This window comes from Acartia tonsa, chromosome 7, assembly GCF_053477335.1.
Source record: "Acartia tonsa isolate MP-2025a chromosome 7, ASM5347733v1, whole genome shotgun sequence".
Lineage (NCBI taxonomy): Eukaryota > Metazoa > Arthropoda > Copepoda > Calanoida > Acartiidae > Acartia > Acartia tonsa.
This window is the reverse complement of record NC_137266.1, coordinates 11,399,836-11,424,624: the sequence shown is the minus strand read 5'-3', so window position 1 is coordinate 11,424,624 and position 24,789 is coordinate 11,399,836. Positions and strand designations below refer to the sequence as shown.

The following is a 24,789-nucleotide window of genomic DNA, read 5'->3' as shown; positions in this document are numbered from 1 at the left end:
ATTGATTTCATTTGATGGCGTAATGTTTGCTTGCATTGCATTTTTAAGGAAAACTTGTATTTAAAAAAGAACCCAAAAATGTAAAATTTTACCAATAATGAATGGTAATATTGAAGGAATTATATTAGTCGAAGCGCAGCTACTATATAAATTCTGGTATGTCCATATGTCTGGAAGACCGTCCGTCAATTGGACAGTTCAAAAAGTGCTTGTTTTCAAACGCTATTTATCGAACATAGAAAATTTAGCAACATATTAAGATTAGTTTTCATGAAAACTTTTGCCTTATAGAAATGAAAAAAAAGACATTTTTGTAAAGACAAACAAACCCTTAAATATCTTAAATTGGTTTTCTGTACTTTCAACCAAAACAAAATATTTAAAATTAAATGTACTCCAACTGTTTTCTTCATAAGTTATGTGTATAACAGATTTACAGTCCAAATAATAAAAATAAATATATTGCTTATTAATGCTGCTTAGATTTGAACCTTATTATCCTTGTATTACATTTGTTTGTAATATGATTATAACAATGTATATTGGGATCCGTGGAAAGCATACTTTTGTATTAAACTATTTATATATTACTGTGGTTGTGACCAGAATAGAAAATCATTTAGTCAATGTGTTAATACTTCTGTCAAATAGCCTAAAACATGCACTTACAAATACTAATCTTTCCTTCAGCAATCAGTAGTACAATAAATTGTAAAAACGGCTCAAAAACGGTTAAAGACTGCCTGCCAATGTTAAATGGAGGATAATCCACTAAAAATTAAACCTTCATCTCATCTTTCTCAACAGAGAAAATCTTATTTTTGCTAGGTAAATAGACATGTAAACTTACAGTCGGACAACCACTGTTTATAAACTAGCTGCGCTATTAAAAAAACGACATAAGAATGTACGAATATCTGTTATAACCCATAGACTTGCACCCACCCATGATTGTGATATGATTAATGTCTACAGCACACAATAAATCTTTTCTCCCATTATACTTTTATTAACCAAATTAAGCAAGGGAACAAATAACAATAATAAAAAGAAAATGATGCTCCCTTTTCTTTTCATATATCATACAAAATGTTGCAAAGCTATTCTACAATTATAGCTGGCTGTACGTCTGTTTATAACATTAAGAAACTCTGTAGTTTTATCTTTACCTTAAACCAGGGGTGTATATTCTACATGGGATCCCCTGCTCGGGGGGGGGGGGGGGGGGGGGTAAAAAATAAGTGGTTGGAGGGGAAAAATGTAAAAGTTAAGAAAACTGAAAACATTTTTTCCATTCGCCCCCCCCCCCCTCCTTGGTGAAAAAAACTAAAAAAATGTGTGGTAGGAGGGATAAAATAAATAAAATATAGAGTTCTTTAAATATTTTTCCATTTCCATTTTTCCATTTGATGAGAAAAAACTAGGGGGGAAAAAATAAAAAAATTTTGTAAAAAAAAAAATCTTGTGCAGAATATACACCCCTGCCTTAAAGTGTAATGAAAATTAAATGGTCCTTGTTAAAAACGAAGTTTTCTAAAATCGTAAATTTAAGTATACTAGAAACGAGCTATCAGTTTAAAAAGCTTGGCATTACAAATAGGTATGAATAAAAAAGCGTTGCTCGAAAGTCTGTAGGTCCCATTATAACATGTTTTATCTTGTAACAAACATGAATAAATTTTAGTAGACTTTTAACTTGTTATTATGATGAAACTCTACAAGTGTTAATATAAGTTTGTACTAATGTCTGATTTTAGAGCTTCGCTTTTATGAATGTTATTATCCTTGTTTATCATATGAATATTATTTAGGAAGCATAAAGGACAATCCAAAGCTTTCTATAGAAAATAATAAAATGTAGCAGGATGCCTGTCTGTCCGTCTGTATATGTCTGAAGCTTAAGAACTCCATAAGCGACAAAATTATGCTTGTCAGGAAATAACCACACTGGCCCTGTGGTGGTTTTAAGCTATTTTTCATTGAGGTGAGACAACTCCTCGCTTAAAAATAACCCACTCACTATAAAAAAGGGCTATGCACGAAAGCACAATTAAAAATAAAAATAGGGGTGTATAGTAAAACTTCTTTAAAGAGAAGACGTTCTTTTTAAGATTAAATAATCTAAATTTGAGTATTACATTGGTTCATAAATCGTTTTGGTTGCCTGATCTGTCATCAAAATAATTGTTGCATGGCCCAAATAAATGCATAGAATAGATGCATAATAATTTTTGGAGCCCTGTTTTTCTAGCTCTTTGGATAGGGTATGTTCGAACAAGGAGTTCCAGAACAAACACAAGAGTCCCAAACGTCGGAGTGGACAAACGCAGGAGTGTTAGAGTATTAATTTAATTGAATATTTCTATATAGGTTTGGTTAATTTAAGATATGAATATACAAATAAGCCCCCCGCAGAGGTTAGATTAAGTTCCCACACCGACGTTTGCCCTAGGACCGAACAAGGGATATTTTAATACCTGGATGTTACACCAGATTTTCATGTTCTCTAATAATGTGAAACTCGCAGCGGGCTAAAATGAAGATAATCCCTATCCATGCACCCCTTTTACCCATACTAATATGAATAATCCTGATAGTAAACGCTTTTATTATTTATCATAAAATATGAAATATATCTGTAACAATTACAAAACTACAGAAAGCAAAATACATTTTATGACTTGATTATTGATTGATTGATTGGCCATATTCTCTTAGGGTTTGGACCTAAGTAGTCATGGAGTAGGCTGAGACACTTTTGTATAGCCACTAGGGCTATCAAGCTCCACGTTCAAGCACATTATGACTTGACCCGCTATCTCATGAGAGCTACTCATTATTACCTTACCCTCGCCGAGTATGGCAGGTGTCCCAAATTAAGTCACCATAATGAATGACGCTCTCCTTAGAGGAGCTTGGGATAAGGGTAGTACTGATATTATGTACTTAACTATTAAGTATCCAAACTTACTCAATAATCCCCTTCTTACACAACCAGGGGAAGTTGCGTTAATGTATTCAATTGAGAAATTCGAGTTGCCACATGGGGACTAGAACTCAAACTCTCATCACCTGTAACTTAGTGCGTTACCACTGAGCTACGACGCCCCTTTAGACTTGATTATACAGATGCTTCGCTTATATGTCTAGCCTTAACATTCTTAGAATATTTTTTTAAATCAAGCCATTTGTATCATAATAAATGCAGTAAATATAAAAAAATTATCAAGTTCAAAATGGACATACGGACTTTTTGGTAATGATTAAGAGTTGCAACGCTTTCTAATTTGTACCAAACTGTTACAGGAATTACCATGCAAAAAATAAAATACATAGGATGATTTTATTATGCCTGATACCAGAATTATCGACTACGGAAACCCGGAAAGACAAAGATATGTTGAAAAGCTTCGCCTTTACAGATATCTAGTAGGATTGGGCCGGATATCTGTCCAACGCCAGATATCCGGCAAAATACCGAAAATCCGGCATTAAAAATCAGCCGGATATCCGGTATCCGGATAGTTTCAATATCCGGTATCCGACCGGATATCTGACCAAACCCTGATATCTAGCTTACCTTATCTTAACCATATTACTTGATTTCTCAGTTTTTTTCTTCTCTTCCAGTTCAAGAATTAGGTCACCTGAAAAAATATTTAAATAAAATTTGGCTACCTTGATCAAATTATAGGCATCTCTTCACACCCTGAAAGCATTGATACCTATTCCCATTATTTTAAAACTAGCGGCTACGCCCCTAGAGGGGCACTATAGGTGATGATTCTACCCTCCCCCAAGGACTTAAGAGAAGCTACATTGTAAAGGAGAACCGTATCGGTTGAGCATCTTTCGATACAGGTAAAAAACACCATAGTACTTTATATCATTGGATAAGGATAATATAATTTAAGATGGGGTAGTTTTTCAATTGTTTGTTTATTAGTTTATGTTTAGTTATATTGGGTACTGTATTGTATATCCTCGCAGGATTAGGCCCCTTCGCAGGGGTTAGGCATAGAGAAAAAAACTACCCCCCCCCCCCCCAATAATTTTCAATTTATTTAAAAATAAGATAGTTGAGTAAATGCTGAACAAGAACTGCATGTGAAAGCACAGTGCCATTATGAAAAATTATGTATGGTATCTCAATAGATAATTTTCCACAAAAATATAAATTAAACAAGGATGACAACATCCATAAAAGCGAAGCACTGAACCGGTAGGACAAACGGACATTAACAATTGTATAGTGTCTGAACTAAATAATCAGAATATAAAAGTATCGAAAGAGTCAAAGCAAAATTGTAAGTAAATTTAGTCAAAAATTGCTTGATACAGGATAGTGTTTCTGGACATACTTACATTTTTAGGACTTGATTATAGAGTTGCTTTGCTTATACTATTGTTCTTCGTTATATACAAAAATCAGATCAAAAGGATAACTAGATCACATAAAAAATTTTGGTTAAAAAAGTAGAAAAATCAACATGTTTAAAATGGACGTACGGACATTCTGGTAATTATTCTAAATCGTACCTAACTACTACAGGAATCATCATGCAAAATTTGAAATCGATAGGACAATCCTAATCTGCCTAAATTAACGAATAAATCGAAAGAGTCGAAGCAAAATTGTAAGTAAATTTGTTCAAAAACTGCTTGATACAGGATAATGTTTCTGGACATACTTACATTTTTAGGACTTGATTATAGAGTTGCTTTGCTTATACTGTTGTTCTTCGTTGTTCCATGAATCAATATACAAAAAATCAGATCAAACGGATAACTAGATCACATAAAAATTTGTTGTTGAAAAAGTAGAAAAATCAACATGTTTAAAATGGACGTACGGACATTCTGGTAATGATTATAGAGTTGCTACGCTTTCTAAATCGTACCTAACTACTACAGAAATCATTATGCAAAATTTGAAATCGATAGGACAATTCTAACCTGCCTAAATTAACGAATAAAAGCTATCTATCTCGGACGGACGGACGTACGGACGGACGGACGGACGTACGGACGGACGGACGGACCGACCCTAATTATAGAAAAGCTTCGCTTTTAAAAACATAGATTTAATCCACGTTTTGTGGGCCCAGGCCTTCAGACACTAATCAAATAATTCTTCTTTCGTTACCCGCGAAAATCTGTAAGTAATACGATAATATATACCAATTGTGTAACAAGTAATAGAAACTTTTCCTTATAATATCAGCTTTATTTATACATTCTATAACAAATACTTGTATAATCTCTATACTCTTGCAAATTTGAAAACTTTTGCAAAATTTTTGTCAATCTTGCCAAAAAATACAAAATTACTTATATGAAAAAAAAAAATTCGCAACTATTTTGTAGTCGTGGCAATAATTGGTTCGAAACTCGTCCTGATAAGCATCATATAAAAGCCGTTGAAATTGCATACCTCTGCTAAGGCAGACGCATTATTATTATAGTAAAAAATCTAACTCTAGTTGTTATAAACAAACAACAGATGTATTTATCATTTATACACAACATCAATATATTTTGAGAATCGATATATCATTACTTGGATATTGCACCAGATTTTCAGTTAATCTGACAAAGTAATACTCGCAGCGACTATTTCCCCCATCCACCCCCTCTACCCAATTCTCTCCCCTCTGACAAACTGACCAATAAATGAGGTTCATATTAGTAAGCTAAATTGATGACAATTTTTCCCCTGTCATTATATCCTCGTATAGCATACATCCACTATTTTCAGTAACCTTTCAAGCATAGTTATAATACATTTTTTTAGTTTTTTCCTATTTTATGAGAAAAAAAGAACAATAGTTGCTATGTAAAACTATCAAAACAAGGATGCCAACAACCATAAAAGCATAGCTGTAAAAGCAGAAGGAAGGACAAACTAAATTTTGAAGTGTCAGAGCTTAAGAAGCATAAAATAACATAAGATAATTAATCGTACTTTATTGTTATAAAAATCATCGTGCACAATTTAAAATCGATAGGACAATTCAAACTTGTAAAAATTAACAAAAAGAGCTAACCGTTACGGACATACCGACCCTAATTATAGAAATTCTTCGCTTTTATAAATTGCAATGTAAGATTTCTGACAAGTAGCAAGTTTGCATTTTGATAGTTTTCAGAATTCAAGTACTGATTTAGAAAATTATACAATATCTGTACTAAATAATAAATTTTCTTTAAACATGGACAATATAGCAAAATAGTAAATTATTATATAACAAGGATGACAACATCCATAAAAGCGAAGCACTGAAACGGTAGGACAAACGGACATTAACACTTGTATAGTGTTAGAACTTAATTATCATAATATAAATTTATAAGAGTCAAAGCAAAATTGTAAGTAAATTTGTTGAAAAACTGCTTGATACAGGAAAATTTTTATGGACATACTTACATTTTTAGGACTTGATTATAGAGTTGCTTCGCTTAATACATTATACTTTGTTATCCCAGGAATCAATATACCAAAAATCAGATCAATCCGATGATTAGATCACATAAAAATTTGTTGTTAAAAAAGTAAAAAAATCAACATGTTTAAAATGGACGTACGGACATTTTGGTAATGATTATAGAGTTGCTACGCTTTCTAAATCGTACCTAATTACTAAAGGAATCACCATGCAAAATTTGAAATCGATAGGACAATTCTAACATGCCTAAATTAACGGAAAAAGCTATCCGTTACGGACGTACGGACGTACGGACGGACGGACAGACGTACGGACGTACGGACGGACCGACCCTAATTATAGAAAAGCTTCGCTTTTAAAAAAGTCAGTTAGTTTGAAAAAATTTAAGGCTCGGCAGTTGCGAAAAAGCTTCAATTTTAACTTTATAATGTGAAAAAAAATTCTTGAAAAGATGATTTGCCTGTTAAGGAACAGGTTTAGACATCCAGCTAACTTTATAGATATAATAACACGATTTCACTGAGGCCTACACGCGGCTGACGCGCGGCTGTTGAGCCTTGTAAAACAAAGTTTTGGGCCAAAGAGATAAAAGTGTAAAGGATATAAAAATTGTCTGATTAATGAAAACACAAATCAAGAGGATTATCGTCCTTGTTGAGAAGTTTAACTAAAAAATCACGTCAAAAACCTCTCTTAACTTTCTATGTTAACCTTTTGACATTAAGGATCTTAAGAGACATGCTTTTGTTCCCCACAATGTGAAATAATAGTTATTTCTCTTTATCGTATTATAAACAACTTTCCGCAGATATAAAATATACAGATAGAACCGGTTCTAATCCACCTGAGTAGAATGAATACGAGAATAGTTATTTCTCGCATCGTATTATAAACGGCTTTCCGCGGATATAGAATGTACAATTAAAAGATTAAAACTAGTTTTTTTAGCCCCGAGGTGCCGGAGGCACCGGCTAAAAAAACTGGTTTTAATCTTTTGTTTGTACATTTTTATATTCGTAGAAAGCTGGATATAATACGATGCTAGACATAGTTTTTTCGTATGGATGAGAACCAGTTCCTATCCACCGGATTCGAATGAATACGAGAAAAATAATTACTGCTTCTGTAGAACAAAATTATTGGTAAATAAGTTTGGAAACTGATAGTTTGTATAACCCAAAATAAATTCAGAAAAGTTCCAAAAGTTTTCAGACCAATGAATAAGCGAATGTGCTTATAAAAGTTTGGAGCCCAAATTTACAGATTAATATCCTCTCCCTTCATACTAGAAACAGTATCAACAACCTTATTACCTGAAATATCCTGTCTTGTGGAGGAGACTTTGTATCTTGTATCATCACGATCAGAAACTGTTTCATTTTCTTCCACAACAGCCTCTTCAGGTATAGCTGTATCATTATCCTCTACATAGTTTTGACAATGACTAAAAGAGACAAGTAGCTGATTATTACATTAAGAGAAGTAATTTGGCGAGCAATGGCAACAAATTGGCAAAATGGTTCCTACTGCCGATATATAAAATGCGCGATATTAACAGTTAGAGTAGGAGGAATGCCTTGGCCAAAACAGGCGAAGCTCATTAACATGCACAGTTAGGACTTATCAGACAAAGGTTGTGCAATCAAAGATTTTTTGTCTATTAAGTGTTATTTAACCTAATACTCCCAAGGTGTATGAATGGAAAAGGATAGCTTTGACAACCCTTGGTTATCCTGGGTTGTTGGGACTAATGTTAGAGTGTCATGTACAGCAGCCTTACCCGTATGATGTGATAGTAAGAATTCTAATTGATAAGAAAGGAAGCATTTCATATTCAAAACTTTCCTGTATCTAAGTCACTATTATCAAGAATTTCTCCATCCTCAGTGACAATTATATTCGTTGTAACATCATGATGTTCTATTTCTGTGCTGTCAGCAATAGGTGAGTTGTCTGATGGAGTGGGGTGGTTTTGAGTACCGCTTAACTCTGAATCCTTAAATATTTAATAGTCATGCTTGGGATCTGCGTCCATTGGCAAGCGCTGAAATAACTTGAAGCAGAGCCTAATTGTTTAAATTGAGATAATATGCACCACATCAACCAAACATTTTTGCTAGATGAGTCTCATAATTGAAAAGTTAAAAGCTTCCGAAAGTAAGGGTATCCTTGAAATACTAAAATGATTATTTAATGTTTTAATTAACTAATACAAAGTAGAATGATGTCTGTCTGTCCGTCTCTTAAGATCTCGGTAACCACTGAACCGATCGGATTTTACTCTTCAGGGTATATACCTATTGGTCCTGTGGTGGTTTTAAGCTATTTTCTTGGGAGGTGGGACACCCCCACCCTCTCAAAAATGAAAATTCCCCCTAGTACGGGCAGCACCAGTAGTACTTTTTAAAAATAGAAAAAGTTTAATTTTCTCTTGGGGCAAAGCTACTAGAGGCTAGGGGCGAAGCCGCTAGTAGAAAAAAAAGTATTACCTCAAATTGAATTGCTTTTACATTTTCAGGTTCATTTAAGGCATGTTTGTTATGAGATTGTTCATTTTCATCTTGATTATCATATAGGATAGTTGTCACTGTTTCAATCAAGTCTTCATCAGAATCACTATTCTCAACCTTAATAAACGCAATTATCAGGGACCTAAAGGGATAAGACAATGGCTTATAAATTGATGTACTATTGTACATCCACAATGATGATACACAATATTTACACTTTTAGTAGATGTAAATTAGTAGTTGAAACATTTGGACTCTTAACTTTGTGAACCAACCAATCAAAATTCAAGGAAAGGCTCAAAATTGTTAAGTCAACCAATAAGAACAAATATACTAAATATGTATAAGTTACAGTATATACCTACACCACAAGTAAAATTGAATAAGGACATTTAAGTAAAAAAAGTGTTCGGGGGGAATTTTTCTAGTGGCAATTTCTATCCTCCCCCAATATAATTATAAACCTTCCTATGGCAAACAAGAAGCTTCCCTGCAAATCAAACTTAGAAACCAAATCAGTACAGTTGATCCTTCACTACCGACAGACATCCTGTTGCTTTTAAATAAAAAAAATTAAATAACTTTTGATTTCAACTTTTCAAGGTGCTACACCTTAAAGGGATGAAAATTGCATAAGATAATTACATTTATGGACAAATCCTCAGCTTGAACCATTGGAGTCTTCAAAATATCAGTTTCCTTGTCAGAATCAAACTCAATATTATCCTCATCATCTGATATTACATCTTCCATAACATTGTCATTAGCTTTTGAATTGAGAGTATGATCAGAAGAGTCTTCATCAATGTTATGAATATGGCCAAGATCATCTGGTTCCCCCTCATCAGCTACTAAGACTTCAGGTGGTTGGGTGAGGATGGATTGGGCGTTACTGTCAGCAGTAAAGTAGACACCAGTTGGCCCATAAGTTCCTCCACCAAGCCTGTAATATAAGATACTTTTTGTTCAGAACTCTGCGGTTTCCTTCAAAGTGTCTAGTTAAACACAGACCGTCCCCCTAATTTAGAAATTAATTCTAAATAAAGGGAAGGGGGAAGTTTTGATTTATCTTAGGTCTGATTAGGTTCGGTTGTGATGGGTACAGGGTAACCTGCAAGGTTAGGGCCCCTACAGGAAAAGCAAAAAAAGACTTCCCCCTTCCTTAATTATTTTTAATAAATGGTTGGGGGTTCTATTCTTGCTAGGCAATTTGAGGGAAAGCACAAAGAATAAATTTTTTAGAATAAGGGTAGCTGATAACAAAGATTTAAAAAGAACCTGACAATTCTGTGTTCATCATTTGATTCTTCCTCTGATTTTTCACCTAAAAATATTAAGATGATTAAAGGAAGTATTATAATTTATTTTCATTTTTCTGAAAATAAATCTAAATTTGGTAGGTAATAAAAGACAGAAATTAATCTAACACTTGTGTTTTCTTCAATGCAAATGATATTTTTAACAATGAGAGATTTTTTCTTTTGACCAAGTGCATATCAATTAAAATTAAGATAAAATGGAAAAACTCACCTGGCAATTTCTTTCTAACTATTTGTGAAGACGACCTTTGAATAGATTTAGAAGCAGCTGTCACAGATGATTGCCTTCTTGATGTTGGATTGAAAAGATGAACACCTGTAGATTAAACCAAATTTGATTTTTTTTAAGTAGAAGGGAATGGATATAGAGTATATATTTAATTGAATATATTACAATATATGATTTTAATACCCATATTAAAGACAAATATCAATAACTGTGGACTGTGGAGTGTACCCCACCATTCCCATCTTGGGCTAATATTAAAAAAATAATGTTTTGTTTTACCTTCAATGTGTCGATGTAGGTCCTTCTTTTCAAAGAATGCTTTCTCACATAACCGACATTGAAAATCTCGCTGATTATTATGCACTAAATTAGTAAAAAAAAAATGTTAATTCTATGCATCCAAAGTTAGGTAGATAATTAATAAATCCATGAAAGAATGGGACATTGGACTGCAAACTAAACTGGAACCCAAAGATTTAATACATTTAAAATATATCTGCCATAATTTACCAGTGTTTGAACTTTTCCGCCTATGATTTCAATCTATAGAACAGGCACAGAATTCTAATTTGAAATTACATAGCACCCGCCCATTATCTTTTCCATCAGGATTCATGATAAGAAGTTGAAAAAAAACACACTTTATAAATTGATAGTGTCTGGTTCTATTAAGTCATAAACTTAATGAAATTCTAATGATTAAGTAGTGTCGAAATTTTAAGAAAATCAAAAATATCAACATAAACTTTGTGATATTTGTAAAATGAATTTCTTAGTTGGCTTAATCTTGTTCAAGATAAAAACATTTTTATCATCAAGGCTAGATAGTCGTTTCTGTTTATGTTGACGGCGGCTGTTGAAAAAAAGAGATGTTCGGCTGCGGATTGTATCTTTATTGAAAATGTTAGGCTAAGCTGTTGTTGAAGAATGCCTGCAAGAAATACACCGCTCTAACTGCTGAAAGACTGCCACAAGAAGACGTAATTTATTATTGAAATTTCTTTCAGGAGAGCTGAAAAACATTCAAAATTTTCATCTACCTAAAATGTACTTTTAAGGTACCTTAAATTTTGTTTTTATGTTATTTTGAAAAAAATTAATGATATTCTAACAAATAATTCTAAAGGAAAATTTCCCCATAACCCCCTTCCCCTTTTCCTCCCCTTCTTACCCACCCCTCTTCAGTTAAATGAAAAAATATACCCCCGGATACTTTAAAAGGTTTCGTGAATTTTTGTAAAATTGATGGTAAGAATAGGTTATTGAAGTCAAAAGCTTCAAATTTGAGTTATTGGGTTTAATAATGGCAGTCTTGCAGAAGCTAAAGTGGTGTATTATTATAATTTTGGGTTTTTGTTGCAATATTTAGCGACTGCAGCTAAAAACATCAAACACATAGCAAGTCTTATTAAAGGTGTGCGGCTTCAAGCGGCTGCAGCTGCCTATCTATATATAAAAAGAGATTTTACACAACATTACTTAGTAAGTAGTAATCTCCACTCCCAAGGGATATGTTTTTTAAAAAGTAATACAAAGAGCAGACATAGAATTTAAAAAAAGTTAGAAAGTATTTTTAGTTAAAAATAGTGCTATTTTCAAACAACTTGGTATTTCTATTTTTCCCGCATTTCTTTGAAATCAAAACTATTCGATGTGTACTGTTGGCAATCAAATACAATCTTACATATTTACATTCTTTTTATTGAATTTTAGAATACGGTTTCCTATCCACGATAAGAAGTCTGTGAATTATATTATTTTTGTCAACATGAGATTAACCCTTTATCAAGTAAATTTTTAATTTTAACATACCTGTCAAAAATAAATGATGAATTTAGAATAAGTATAGGTAAACAAAGAAGAGAAAATGATCAGCTACAATATATTTGAGGCATTACAACAGGAATAAGACAAGGGCTGATAAATTGATGCACATCCCCAATGATGATACACAAATTTATCATCTCTGTAGATAATAATAAGTACCTAACTAACATTAATAGTTATAAATGATTTTAATTGTAAAAAAATATTAACAAAATTATTAATACGAAACTAATGGGGTTAATCTTTTTTCACATCTTTTATACATAACCAAACTTGGAGCTAGTAAGTTGGACAAAACTTTTTTTTCTTCAACTTGCGAGAATTTTTTATTTATGACCGCAACTTTCATAGCGATTTGTCAAGACAAAAACTTATTTTGAACTTAGCATTTCCTCTGAGGATTTTGTCCACATAACTCATTCTCAGAGTTAAGGAAATGTTTTCTTACAAAAAAAAATGGTAGAAGAGGAAACAAATTGTGAAACTAAACAAAAGGGATGAGACAATGAATGATAAATTGATGTACTCACTTCTCCTTGGAAATATAAAAAAAAACCTTATGATTAGGGAGAAAGGGAGGGGACAATGGACAATTAATTCAATTTAAGAGTTTTCGCTGAAAGACAATGAAAACAAGATTTATCTAGAAAATTTGAAGAAAATAGTAAATTGTTCATGGTAATCTAATTTAGAAAAAATAGTTCAAAGGAAAAAGCATTTACTTGAAAATTAGCTTACCAGTACATCACAATGTAGTAAACATTCTGTAATTAACATTGAAGTGTCAAAATGTTTCAACCACTAATTTTAATCTACAGAAGGGGTAATTTTAACATAATTGGAGAAAGAGTTACACATCAATTTATCGGCCATTGTCTCATCCCTTTATATCCCTGATAAGATAATTACTGTACCTTGTGTTATGTGGCGTCTAACTTTGTAATCATCAACAAATTTCTGAACAAAATGTTATATTTATTTTGGCGGTTTCCCTTAAAGTGTCTATAAACGCTTCTCCATCACTTATTTCAAATGAAATGAAATTAAGGAAAGGGCACCCCACAGGGGTTAAGTATAGAGAAAATAATCTACCCCTCTCCTTATAATTTCAATTCAAATTTTACTGCACTCGCTAGGATTTTTGAGAGAAAGCACCGTTTTTTTTATCATGATTTTATCCTAACTATCAATAAAAATCATTACTTAGACAATCTTCCTTTATCTATTATCGTCTCCCTGTCCGTCAAATATTAATTTGAAACAAGAATAGTTCTCATGAAAACTGATGTCTTTTTAAAATGATAAAAAAATACAAATAACGAGAAAGCATTGCATTTTTTTAAATTGGTGGAAGAAGTGCATTTTATTTAAAAAGGCATGAAAATGAAATTTTTTATTTACCTTATTACAAATAGGGCAGACATTTTTGAATTGAGAAACTTTGTGCTTTTTCTCATGTTCTCTTCTTATATGGGCTCTTAACTATATAAAATAAACAAGGATGATAACATCTATAAGTATAAGTAGCAAAGAACAATAAATCATAGATGGAAAAATGAACTATTGAGCAAATGTTTATGTTCAGTGGTCATAAAATAATGATAGAAAATATTTGGATCTATTTAAGAGTTAATAATTAGATATTTATTAGAGGCACACCTACTCTATAGCGTGCGCTTAAGAAAAATTAATTAATCCTAAAATATAAAAAAAAACTTTCTTACAGAAACGCTTAAACGAGAGATCAATAAGACAAATTTCCCAAATTTCTTTTTTATCACTTAATTAAATTACAAGCTACCAATTGCACAATTTAACAAACTAAAAGTTGAAAGGAATTACTACCGATTGTCCTTTCCCTACACTATACGCAGGTAGGGAGGGGATAATGGGCTGTTTATTACATTTGTCCCCAAAGTTTTAAATTAATGTTTTCTTATTCGTTTGCATAACAACTTTGGGGATCTTTCTAGAATTTTCATAAGTTGAATCATTAAGTTGAGTGTCTAAACGTTTAAACCTCTTATTGTTATTTACAGAAGGTTATTTTTGTGTATCATCATTGGGAATGCACATCAATTTATCGGCCAGTGTCTAATCTCTTAGATCTCTCATTATACCTGTTTAAATTTCTTCTTACATGTGGGGCACTCCTTCAGGTATGAATCTCCTTTGTTTAAATGCTGTGTATCTGTATGGATCTAAATCATAATTTTTTTTTGCAAAAAAGGTACTCTATAATTCATACTGTTAAGTCGTCCGAAACAGTATTTGAAACCTTGGCACCTATATAAGATAGACAGCTGATTTTTAAAAAGCTTCCCTAGCCTGATAAGAATCCAGTATATAACTTATTTGACCCGCCAGTCTGACAAAAAGCAAAAAAATCTCAATACATACTATGTACAAAAAGGTTTCGTGATTTTTTACTCTCTTATTAATGTCTTTAGTTATGACGCGGTATTTATCTAAGCAACTAACAAATCGCCCCCTCGACAAAGAGCTGATGCTTTATGTACAATTACTGGTGATATGTTAGGTATAACTCTGTGTAATATACAGAGATTCAAACTGAAACAGACTTTAGTTATCAGGAAGGAATGGGACATTGGGCTGTTTATTATACTAGTCCTTAAAATTTTATAATAACGATATTGTATTCGTTGACTTAACAAATTTGGGAAACGTTGGGGAATGATTTTGAATTTTGATTGGTTGGTTCATTATAATGAGTGTTTAATCGTTTCAACAACTAACTGTAATCCAAAGAAGGGTTGATTTTGTGTTTCATTATTGGGGATGTACCTCAATTTATCGGTATTGCCTTATCCCTTTAGATCCCTGCTAGTCATAAAGTAAATGCTCATCAAAAAACAGATTGATTCATAAAACAGTGAAATATTTCCATTGTAAGCCTTTTCAAATATTGATTCACAATAAAATTTCCCGGCTAATTCCTGTTAAAAAGAACCGGTTTCGGTGTTGCTGCAAGACAAAATAATCTTATTTCCTTAAATCTCTTATTCTCAGTTGAAGAGGGAATGCAAATGGATGAAGAATTATCAAAGTTTAGACTCGGGTAATCCCAGAGATGTTGGGATAGGTCAACGGACAGATATTTTGGGCTTAATCTTCATGATAAGCGATATATCATTACTTGGATCTTAACATCAGATTGTAAGTGTAACGAGCAGCGGGCTATTATAACGATTATGCCCTTCAAAACCTCTTTACCTTTTCTCCTCCCCTCCTACTGAATGAACAAACTGACCAATAAATGCGTTCCATGTTAGTAAGATAAATTGACGAAAATGTTCCCCTGTCATAACATCCACATATATTCTACATCCAGTCTCATTGGAAAAATTCCAAACGTTGGCAGGTGTTAAAAATGGCCTAAATGCCAATACCAATTCCCTCTTACATTTTTATCTCCTACTTATATATCCCTATTTCCCTAAGTAATGCACTCATTTGACAGCTTACACCTTCCTAGTTTTCTTATAATTTAGTTTTTACAATGCCAAGGCCTTTTCCTTGTAGCAAAGCTTCCCTTTAATTGTTCTTTCTTGTATGGAAAGCATCCTACTTTTTAAAAATAAATGTGAAAAACTCAGGCCATAGTTGAATTTCAAGATATATTTAAAAATTAAGTTCTGCCAAATCTTCATGTGACCATAGAGGGAAAGGGTGTCCCATAGAGTAGTGGTTAGCGCACTACGCTGTGGTTGGGAGAATCCGAGTTCAAGTCCCCTCATAGATATTGCACTTGGGTGACAATTGCTGTTGCAATTTGTCAGAATATAATCACGCAACCTTCCCTGTGATTCCCTTAGGTTGTAAGGAGGGAGATTTGTAGGAAGTTAGGATCCTACCTATCAAGCAACTGTAATCGTGCTTTCCCTCGTCCATGCTCCTCATTCATAAAGAGAGTGCCATTAATTAGGGTGGCTTAATATGGAACACCTGCCAAAACTCTTGGCCAGGGTGATGTAATAATTGAGTAGCTTCCACGAGAATTGCGGGTCATTTTGTAGTGTAACATAGAATACACTCAGCTGTGCGCGAAGCTTACCAATCTAGGATTGGTCAAAGGATTCTCACCTCCAATCTCCTCGTGCATCTGAATCCTAACTTCAGAGAATCAAGGCTACATACATACATACACCATAGAGGGAACTCTAGGGGCACGTGAAGAAAGAGGGGAGGTGGAGATCTCAAGATTTAATTCTAATAATCTAAAAGCTGGAGGGGGAGAGAGGGCATATTTTCTGCGGGTGATTTCTCTTGGGAGGTTGATGGTACCCTTCCCCAAAAATAGTTAACAACCTCCTCTAGACATATGAGAAGCTTCACTGTAAATGAGAACCAAATCAGTTCAGCGGTTAAAAAATGGAACATAAGCAACTTAAGTTTGGTTGTATCTCATCTCTATGCATAAAGAAAGGCGAAACAACACAAAGTACTTTTCTATAATTATAATCCAACATTTACTCTAATGTGAAGAATTTAGATCAAGGTGAATTCTTAATTAGAAAAACTTAGAAAGCTTTAATTATATGAAAATAATTATGTTATATTATAATCTTCATAAAATTTAAAAAAAACAGTGAAACAAAATATACAATGTTCATAAATTGCATGATTGAAGAATAGACTAAGGTGCCTAAAACATTACAACTAAAAACATATAGAGTTGCTTTATTCCTTAACTAATTTTGTGATCTATTTTCGCTATCTTTATTGTATAATTTTAATATGAGACACCGCTACACATTTGATTGTCTTAGAAAAGAAGATATTCTTGTTTTTGTAAATGCATTGTAAAAATCGCTTTATCATCAAGAATTGCATAACATCAAAACCAACAAAAAATGTTATTAACAGTTTTTTCAAGACTTAAATAAAGATATAATAATAATTGATTAAGAATGTCCATAAGAAGCAAAGCGTCAATAAGCGAAGAACAATTTTGACTATTTAAATATAAATAAAAAACTTAGTTGACCGTTTTGAAACTTTGCATGATGATTTCTGTGCTTTATTGTAATGCTCTTATCACAATGCTGATTTCTCGTAATGATAATCGGATGTATAAACTGGTGGATTAGGAAAGTCTAAGATATGTTGATGCTTTCAGAACAACCTTAGTATAATGACCGATTGAGTTGTTTATTTTTGCTGTAGCAATGTAATTTTCAAAGTTTTTCAATGTTTTCAAAAAACATTGAGAGAAAAATCTATGAACTGAAAAAAATTTAGAAAAAAATCCTCCAATGAAACACCCAATAATGATTATGATAATCTTTCTAGGGCACCGTGTAAGAATAAATATTTGTTTGTCTTTCTGTATCTTTAATTGAGATTCACTTTTATAGATACTACCGTCCTTGTTCTAAGCCATAACATAATATAATTACCTTTAACAATTTTTTTGTTGAATATTCTTTCTTGCAATATGAACAACTAAACCTAGAAAAAGAGATGAAAAATAGAAAAAATGATTTAAAGGTTTATGAAATGCCATTTGGACTAATCTTTTATGTATATGTACTTTGTTTTAAAATTCCCTTTCAAAATTTGTTATCCTTTGATTACATGACCTTTGCAAAGTTGTCTTAACTCTCTAGGGTAATATATTGTATGTTACTCTTTATCTAAAAAATAACATAGCATCAATAAGCACTATTTTTGTGTATAGCCCATCAACTTATGTATGAATCTTTCACATGAAAAATATTTTCAGGATAAAATCCTTGTCCTTAATCTAGAATTACTTTCTCTATAGTTCTAGAATAAAGTTTTTACTATCAATTTTACTCTCCAAGTCATTTTGTCTGTCTGTCTGTAACGCTCTTGTAAATGATTTTTTTCTTCTAACATAAATAATACTTTCCTATTTTGTATAGGCTTGGATTTTATTTTTTTACAATTCTAGGGACACATATTACTAGAGAGGGAGGGGACATTGGACTTTAAATCATACTGAAACCCAAAGTCTCATTCGGGGCTTTGATACTGTGGGTACAATGCAAGATTGATTGGTACATACTAACATACATTAGGGGTTAATATAAATTTACCAACCATTGTCATATCTTTTAAGAACCCAGCATATTACCTAGGTACTTTTCTTTATAAACTTCTCGACTATTGGGAGCAATCGTCTTTGTTTTAGAGACACGTGTAAAAATGTTCCAGATTAAAATGAACTCTGGAGTTTCTGGGTGTATGAATATTTGATTAGTTAACCAAGCAATAGGAAAGTGTATGGTCGTACAAAAAATAAATTAGAAAAGGTTGAAATAGCTAAATTTTTACTTCAAAACTTGGGGTAGAGTCCCTTTGGTGGCAACGCTCCTTAATGGGCGATACTTCGTTTTTTTCACAGTATCTTTTCTTCTATTTCTAGACCCTGCGGGGGGCTCTAACCCTGCGGGGCTAATTGCCTAACCCTGTGGGGCAATCACCTATCCCAATATAACCTAATCTAATCTAGAATAACCCATCAAAAGCCATTTTAAAAATACGACGAATCGCCCCTTAAGGGGCGTTGCCACGAAAGGGACTATTCCCAAAACTTGAATATGCAATAAACATTGTTGTTTTAATTTCAATAGTTATATAGATTGCTAGGTATATTGCATAATGAAAAATTTCAGTCATTTAATGATGCGGTACATTATATTTTTTGTTGGTCCTTTAAGATCTTGATAATTTTCAAATCGATTTAGTTTTGCATTTCAGAGAAGCCTCACATAGATCCAGAGAAAGTTTTAAGTTATATTGTTTTTTAGGTATTGGTATGGTTTTAGACTATTTTTTGGCCACCTCCAGGGCCCAGGTACTAGTTATTAAAATAGATTTTCTAATTACGCCATTGTGTAATTTTGTCTGTATTGTTAGGACACAACAAAAGTTGTTTCTAAAGTCCTGACTTGTCCAGAACCAAAAGTTTCAAACTTTTTGACTCTGGTCAACAATTAGATGGTAGTGGTTTAAGGCTTCTTAGTCTTCAATTTCTCAAAGGGGATAGTTCCAAATACGATATTTTCAGAGTTTAGTTATTTGTAAGTTGTCAGTGATCAATCATGTTTAAGCATGTAAAAATGTATCCAAATTGATTTCATTTTTTAGACTAAAAATAGAAAATAAACTAATATAAAAATATGGCATTCAAATGTATATTTATTAATTCTTATTTTCGTCGAATTATAATCATTAAGTATTCATTTAAGAATAATAAATTGGTATAATTTATAGAATAAAATTATGGGTGCAGAATACTTTAACTTTTATATTTAGGTTTAATTTTGAACACCTTGACTTTGGACACACATTCGATAAACTAATGCTAACACATGTTAACCTCGATATTTATAACCTCTATATATAGCATTTTAATATACACCAAAAAGCTGACAAAACATCATGCAGATCAATATTTTAGACAAGATAACTCACTGTGCTTTATGAAATTATTTGAGCTTGTTCTGAAACAAAGCTTTCCCCCTACTCTTTATTAAGATCAAGCGCCTGATTTGGCAACAATATAATTATTAGGGATGGGAATCCGTCGAATTTTTGGTCCGGATTCGGATTCCGGATTCTGAAGGAATCCGTCAAAAAAAGTGACGGATTCTTGCGGATTCCGGATTCTTATTTTTGGCGGATTCCGGATTCGGATTCCGGATTCTAGCAGTATTATAAAGGCCGTCCGTCACAGAGGGATAGCTTTTTTCGTTAATTTATCACTATGTTACTTGGTTGAAGCCTTGATTTGTTTAAAGTGTTGACTTCCAGCATAACTAAAACATTTACATCACATTAGTAAATTAAAAAATTTAAGTGCTACGTATGTCCTAAAAATGTGCTTGGTATTTTCTAACCTATTTAAATTAAATTTAGCCTACCAATTTAGAATCCGGAATCCGCTATAAAAAAACGGATTCCGGATCCGGATTCCAAAATTTGCCGAAAATTGGGCGGATTCCGGATTCGGATTCCGGATCCGGATTCCCATCACTAATAATTATAAACCACTTTAGCCTTCTTCAGTGATGACTTGTTTATGGTTAAATCAAGAGCACTGGCTATCCTATAATTAAATCATGATTTCTTACTTTGTATTTTGAATTGTTTCTTCTACAGAAGACATCCCCTATATTGTGTTGCTTTGAAGATCTTTAAAATAACCTAAACAAAATATCAATAACATGAATATTAATAATATTTTTGTTTTTATTAAATTTTTAGCAGTTTATTTGTAGATAAAGGGGAGTGTAGCTTTATCGCTCAATGAAATTAAAAAGATTACCCCCTCATTAATTAACAAATACTCTTCATGTTACTTTCTTTTTATATTAGGCTTCGGTGTATTTAATACAGTTTATAATATAATATCATAATTTCTGTGCTTCGTGCTAATGGATGTTGTCATACTTGTTATATTTTATAGTGAAAAGATTAGATTGGAAATAATATGTTTATATCTCACACCATAGAAGATAAAAAGAAATGTATAAAACATATTTGCTAAGTTATGTTGTATTGTTTATAGCCAAAGTTTCACAATTGAGATGTACTCACAATCTGACAAACTTATTTTAATTTGTGAATATAAATATTTTTAAACCAAATTCCAAATTAACTTTAATATTTGAATCATTTTTAACCTTTAACAAAATTATACGTTCTTTAAATCATTGGCTAAAAACTTCGGGTGCTTTATAAAAATCTTAATTGTTGATAGACACTGCCAGTGTCCAAACTTTTCAATCAATTAATCCACAGAAGGAGTTATTTCGTTATTCATTATCGGGGCTTTCAAAGTTTGAGGGGAGTTGACATTTTTACCATCAATGTTAAAACACCAAGGAATAAGAATTGAGAAGCAATGGAACAATAAAAGGATTAACTTTGCATTGGAGAAAACAGTTATATGCACTAAAGCTACTCCAGAACTCGCTTTGTCCAGTGTCCATATAGAGAAATGGGTATTTAGATAACAGTTATCAATACAGCAAAGTTGCTTTAACAGTTTTCCTCAAATGGCCTATCCCCCCACCCCTCCAACTATTATTTTGAAAAGATTTAAATTAAGGGATGAGGTAGTTTTTCGGTTGTATTTTTTTTACCTTAGGTCAAGTTAATTTAGGTTACATTGGATACAGGTCTTGGGGTTAGGACCTCTGCAAGTGTTAAGACTAAGCAAAAAAACTACCCCGCCCCCTTCTTCAAATCATTTTTAAAAAAGGTGCTCAGCTAACACTTTCTGTGAAAGCACCGAAGTATTCCTAAAATTGAATAAAATAATATGCAACCGCCCAAAATATCCTAAAACTGTGGAATTACCGGAAGCCTTTAGGTATTTTTTTAAAAAAAATTTTTGCTATGCAGTTCTTGATATGATAATGTATATTTAATAATTAAATGTATTGCATTAGTTATTAAATTCTATTCTATTATAAAAATTAATATTAGCTGCGAATACTATCATCCTTGTTTTTATAGCATTAACAGTACATATACAATTTTTGCACTGTAACTAGAATTTTTACATTATTATAGTTTCTCTAAGAAAGTATTCGTCGGTATTCAACAACTTGGAGTTTATTTGTAAAGATATAAAGTTTAAAAGTGACAGTTTTTTAGGTTTTAACCAAGCAAAAATATTAAAACATCAAAAAGGTAGGTATGTTTCCATTTATCATTTTAGAGAATTTTCTCCAAAAAATGCTGTATAGACCGACAGGTGGACAAAGTTAATTGTAATGTAGATACTAAATTTAAAGACTGTCCTCTTCTACCCCAACGTTGCATTACCGACGTATTAACAGACAAAAAATAAAATAATACAAGTAACTTTTCAAGTAATTTGTCTATCTCAAATAACGGCCGAGAAATATGTTTCTCGTTTAACGTGTCATACTAGAAAACCTTTGGGTCATGAAAAGAAAACGAAGTTGCAGGTTTCATCGTATTTTCACGGTAGCTTTTGAAAGGTTATTTTAGGTTAGGTTAGGTTAAGTAAATGTTAATGATTGCCCCGCAGGACTAAAGCCCACCGTAGGTGCTCTGTGAAAATACGACGAAACCCACAACTTTGTTTTCTTTCCATGATCCAAACCTTTAAAATCACAGAGAAAATACATACAAAAATTTTTTTGCAATTGATTTATAAAGCAGTTTGTGTTTATAAAAAAAAAGTGATTTGTTTAATATCTGTGAAAATTGTTTTTTAACAGAACTTTTCCTTAAAATATCATTTAAGACTATGTGTTTGAAGTTAAGATACTAGGTAAAACAAAAGTTACTTTACGCATTCAAATATAAATAATAGCACTGTTCATTATTTTATTCAAATACAAATAATAGCACTGTTCATTATTTGGACTTGATGTGGGAAATATTACTAGTTCCTAAAAATATTTTATATGGATCAAAAGAATTTAGTCAAGAAAATGCCAAATGTGAAAGCGGCTAAAAAAGCAGTCAAGGAGCGGTCTGGCTGCCAATGTTTTTTAATGGTCAAACATGCCCTATAGCTAAAGGAATCTTAGCTGGAAAACTCAGATCTTTATCTTTTATAGCATCAAAGATTTCCAAATTTTGTTATCTCAATTAGTTAGTCATCCAATACTTTTAGGAAAAAAATTACAATTAAAGAAGGGCGCTAATAACTAGAGATGAAAGGGATAAGACAAAGACCTATTAAGTGCTGCAGATCCCCAATGATGATGCACAAAATTAGCAGATTACAATTAGTGGTTGAAACGTTTGGACACTCAACTTAATGAGGCAACCAATCAAATTCATCCGTAAGTTCTTAGTAAAAACTTTGTATTTTAGCCTGAAGTAGGAATTTTGGGATAAATAAATTCTGCATTAGGTAGCCAGCGATTAAAAATTGGGGGACGAAGGGAGATGAGATGAATAATCTAACAGCTATTGCCCCTCCTTTAATGCAAAAAGGAAATATATGAAAAGAAATAAAAAGAGCAGTTCTATCAAATATTGTATACTATGTATACTGTACTGGGTATCCAATTCCTATTTCAGGGAATAAAATCTATTTCTTGTCTTCATGTCTAGTCCAAAGTAATTTTAAAAGTAAGAATAGTTATTTATTACATTGTATTATATTAGTCAGAATTCCGCAGATATTAAAATCAAATATTATAAGATTAAAAATGGTATTAATTTTATGATTTTTTAAATTGTTAATGGAAAATTATCTATAATACGATGCGATATGTACAAGTACATGATTTAATGGTTCTAATACATTAATACATTTATTAACCCTTAACAGTCGGGCCCCTTGTCACACCTTTATCGGTTGGGGGGTGGAGTTCAACGCCTCCCCCCCCCCCCTATTATCTAAGCTCCTATTAGAACTAGAGGGCTAAAATAATTTGTGCATGTCCCTTGTTTGATAATGAATTTCCAGCTATAAGTGAGTCAAAGTCAATTTTCGCTTCCTTCACCCTTTTATTTAGCAACCTTTGTTATAAGGTCCTTTTTTACTTAAAAATTTCAAACGGCTGTCATTTTCTTACTTTTGAAGCTAAAAAAACAATTTTTTACAGAAAATGTTTCTTTAAGTAAATTTTATATTAGAAATCTCAAAACATAAATTTCTGCGACTGCGGCTGTAATAGGCAGTTGCCAGTCGCAAGATGATAAGCTTTGGATTTGATAATGCTATCAAATCGGTATTAATTCGCGCATTTGTTTAAATTTAACTTTTGAACATAACTTTGCTTATACTCAGAACATGGTATTCGAATGTAAAAGATCAACATGATAAAAGGATAAAGTAACATCGACAAAAAAGTAAAGTACATAATTGTCTTTCATTTTAGAGACTTTTTAATGGTGTAGCTTCTCTACAGTTAAAGGTTCATTTAGTTGGTTTACTAAATAATTCCCTTGTAATTAAATATATATTATATTCTATTTGTGTGAAAAAGCAAAATTGATCAGGGAGGGAGTGGGCGTGGGCTTTTTATTTTACTAGTCCCCAAAGTCTTCTAATAACGTTATTTTATTCGTCTGCTTAACAACCCTTTGGGACTTTTCGATAAAAAATTATTGTTTGGTTCATTTAGTCGAGTTTAAAAACGTTTAAACCACTAATTTTAATCTACAGAAGTGGGCCGGCTATTTATTGTATCAACATTGGGGAAGTATATCAATTTATCGGCTATTGTCTTATCCCTTTAGATAATGAATAGACATTTTGAAAAATCTTTTAATATGTCATTTATCCCTGAGAAGAACCTTTTGAAGAAATACTTTCCTCATCCTTTTGTTCACCTTTCCTTTTATACATTTTATTAATAGCAGGGGATCTAAATGGATAAGACAATAGACGATAAACTTATTTAAATTACCAATCATGAGAAACAAAATTACTTCTTTGTGTAAATTTCAGTCCTATGTCCCAATGATTA

At 32.2% G+C, this 24,789-nt stretch overlaps 3 protein-coding genes across 8 annotated transcripts in view; 1 reads left to right on the top strand and 2 right to left on the bottom strand.

Moving 5' to 3' along the window:
• Positions 1-24,789, top strand: part of LOC145324830 (nucleoporin NUP35-like) — a 327,729-nt gene that overhangs the window by 235,917 nt on the left and 67,023 nt on the right. The window lies entirely within an intron of this gene.
• Positions 1-24,789, bottom strand: part of LOC145324171 (uncharacterized) — a 45,203-nt gene that overhangs the window by 18,099 nt on the left and 2,315 nt on the right. The window contains exons 2-13 of the mRNA XM_080166798.1: positions 17,752-17,803; positions 14,452-14,532; positions 13,733-13,813; positions 13,246-13,288; positions 10,784-10,867; positions 10,487-10,591; positions 10,235-10,280; positions 9,602-9,899; positions 8,936-9,073; positions 8,294-8,442; positions 7,760-7,872; positions 3,581-3,647 (exon numbers count right to left, since the gene is read on the bottom strand). Of these exons, the coding sequence (XP_080022924.1) occupies positions 3,581-3,647; positions 7,760-7,872; positions 8,294-8,442; positions 8,936-9,073; positions 9,602-9,899; positions 10,235-10,280; positions 10,487-10,591; positions 10,784-10,867; positions 13,246-13,288; positions 13,733-13,813; positions 14,452-14,532; positions 17,752-17,803 (1,257 nt within the window). The remainder of the gene's footprint in view (positions 1-3,580; positions 3,648-7,759; positions 7,873-8,293; positions 8,443-8,935; positions 9,074-9,601; positions 9,900-10,234; positions 10,281-10,486; positions 10,592-10,783; positions 10,868-13,245; positions 13,289-13,732; positions 13,814-14,451; positions 14,533-17,751; positions 17,804-24,789) is intronic.
• LOC145324821 (uncharacterized) overlaps positions 1-24,789 on the bottom strand; it is a 105,772-nt gene that overhangs the window by 80,224 nt on the left and 759 nt on the right. The gene's annotated exons all lie outside the window — the stretch shown is intronic.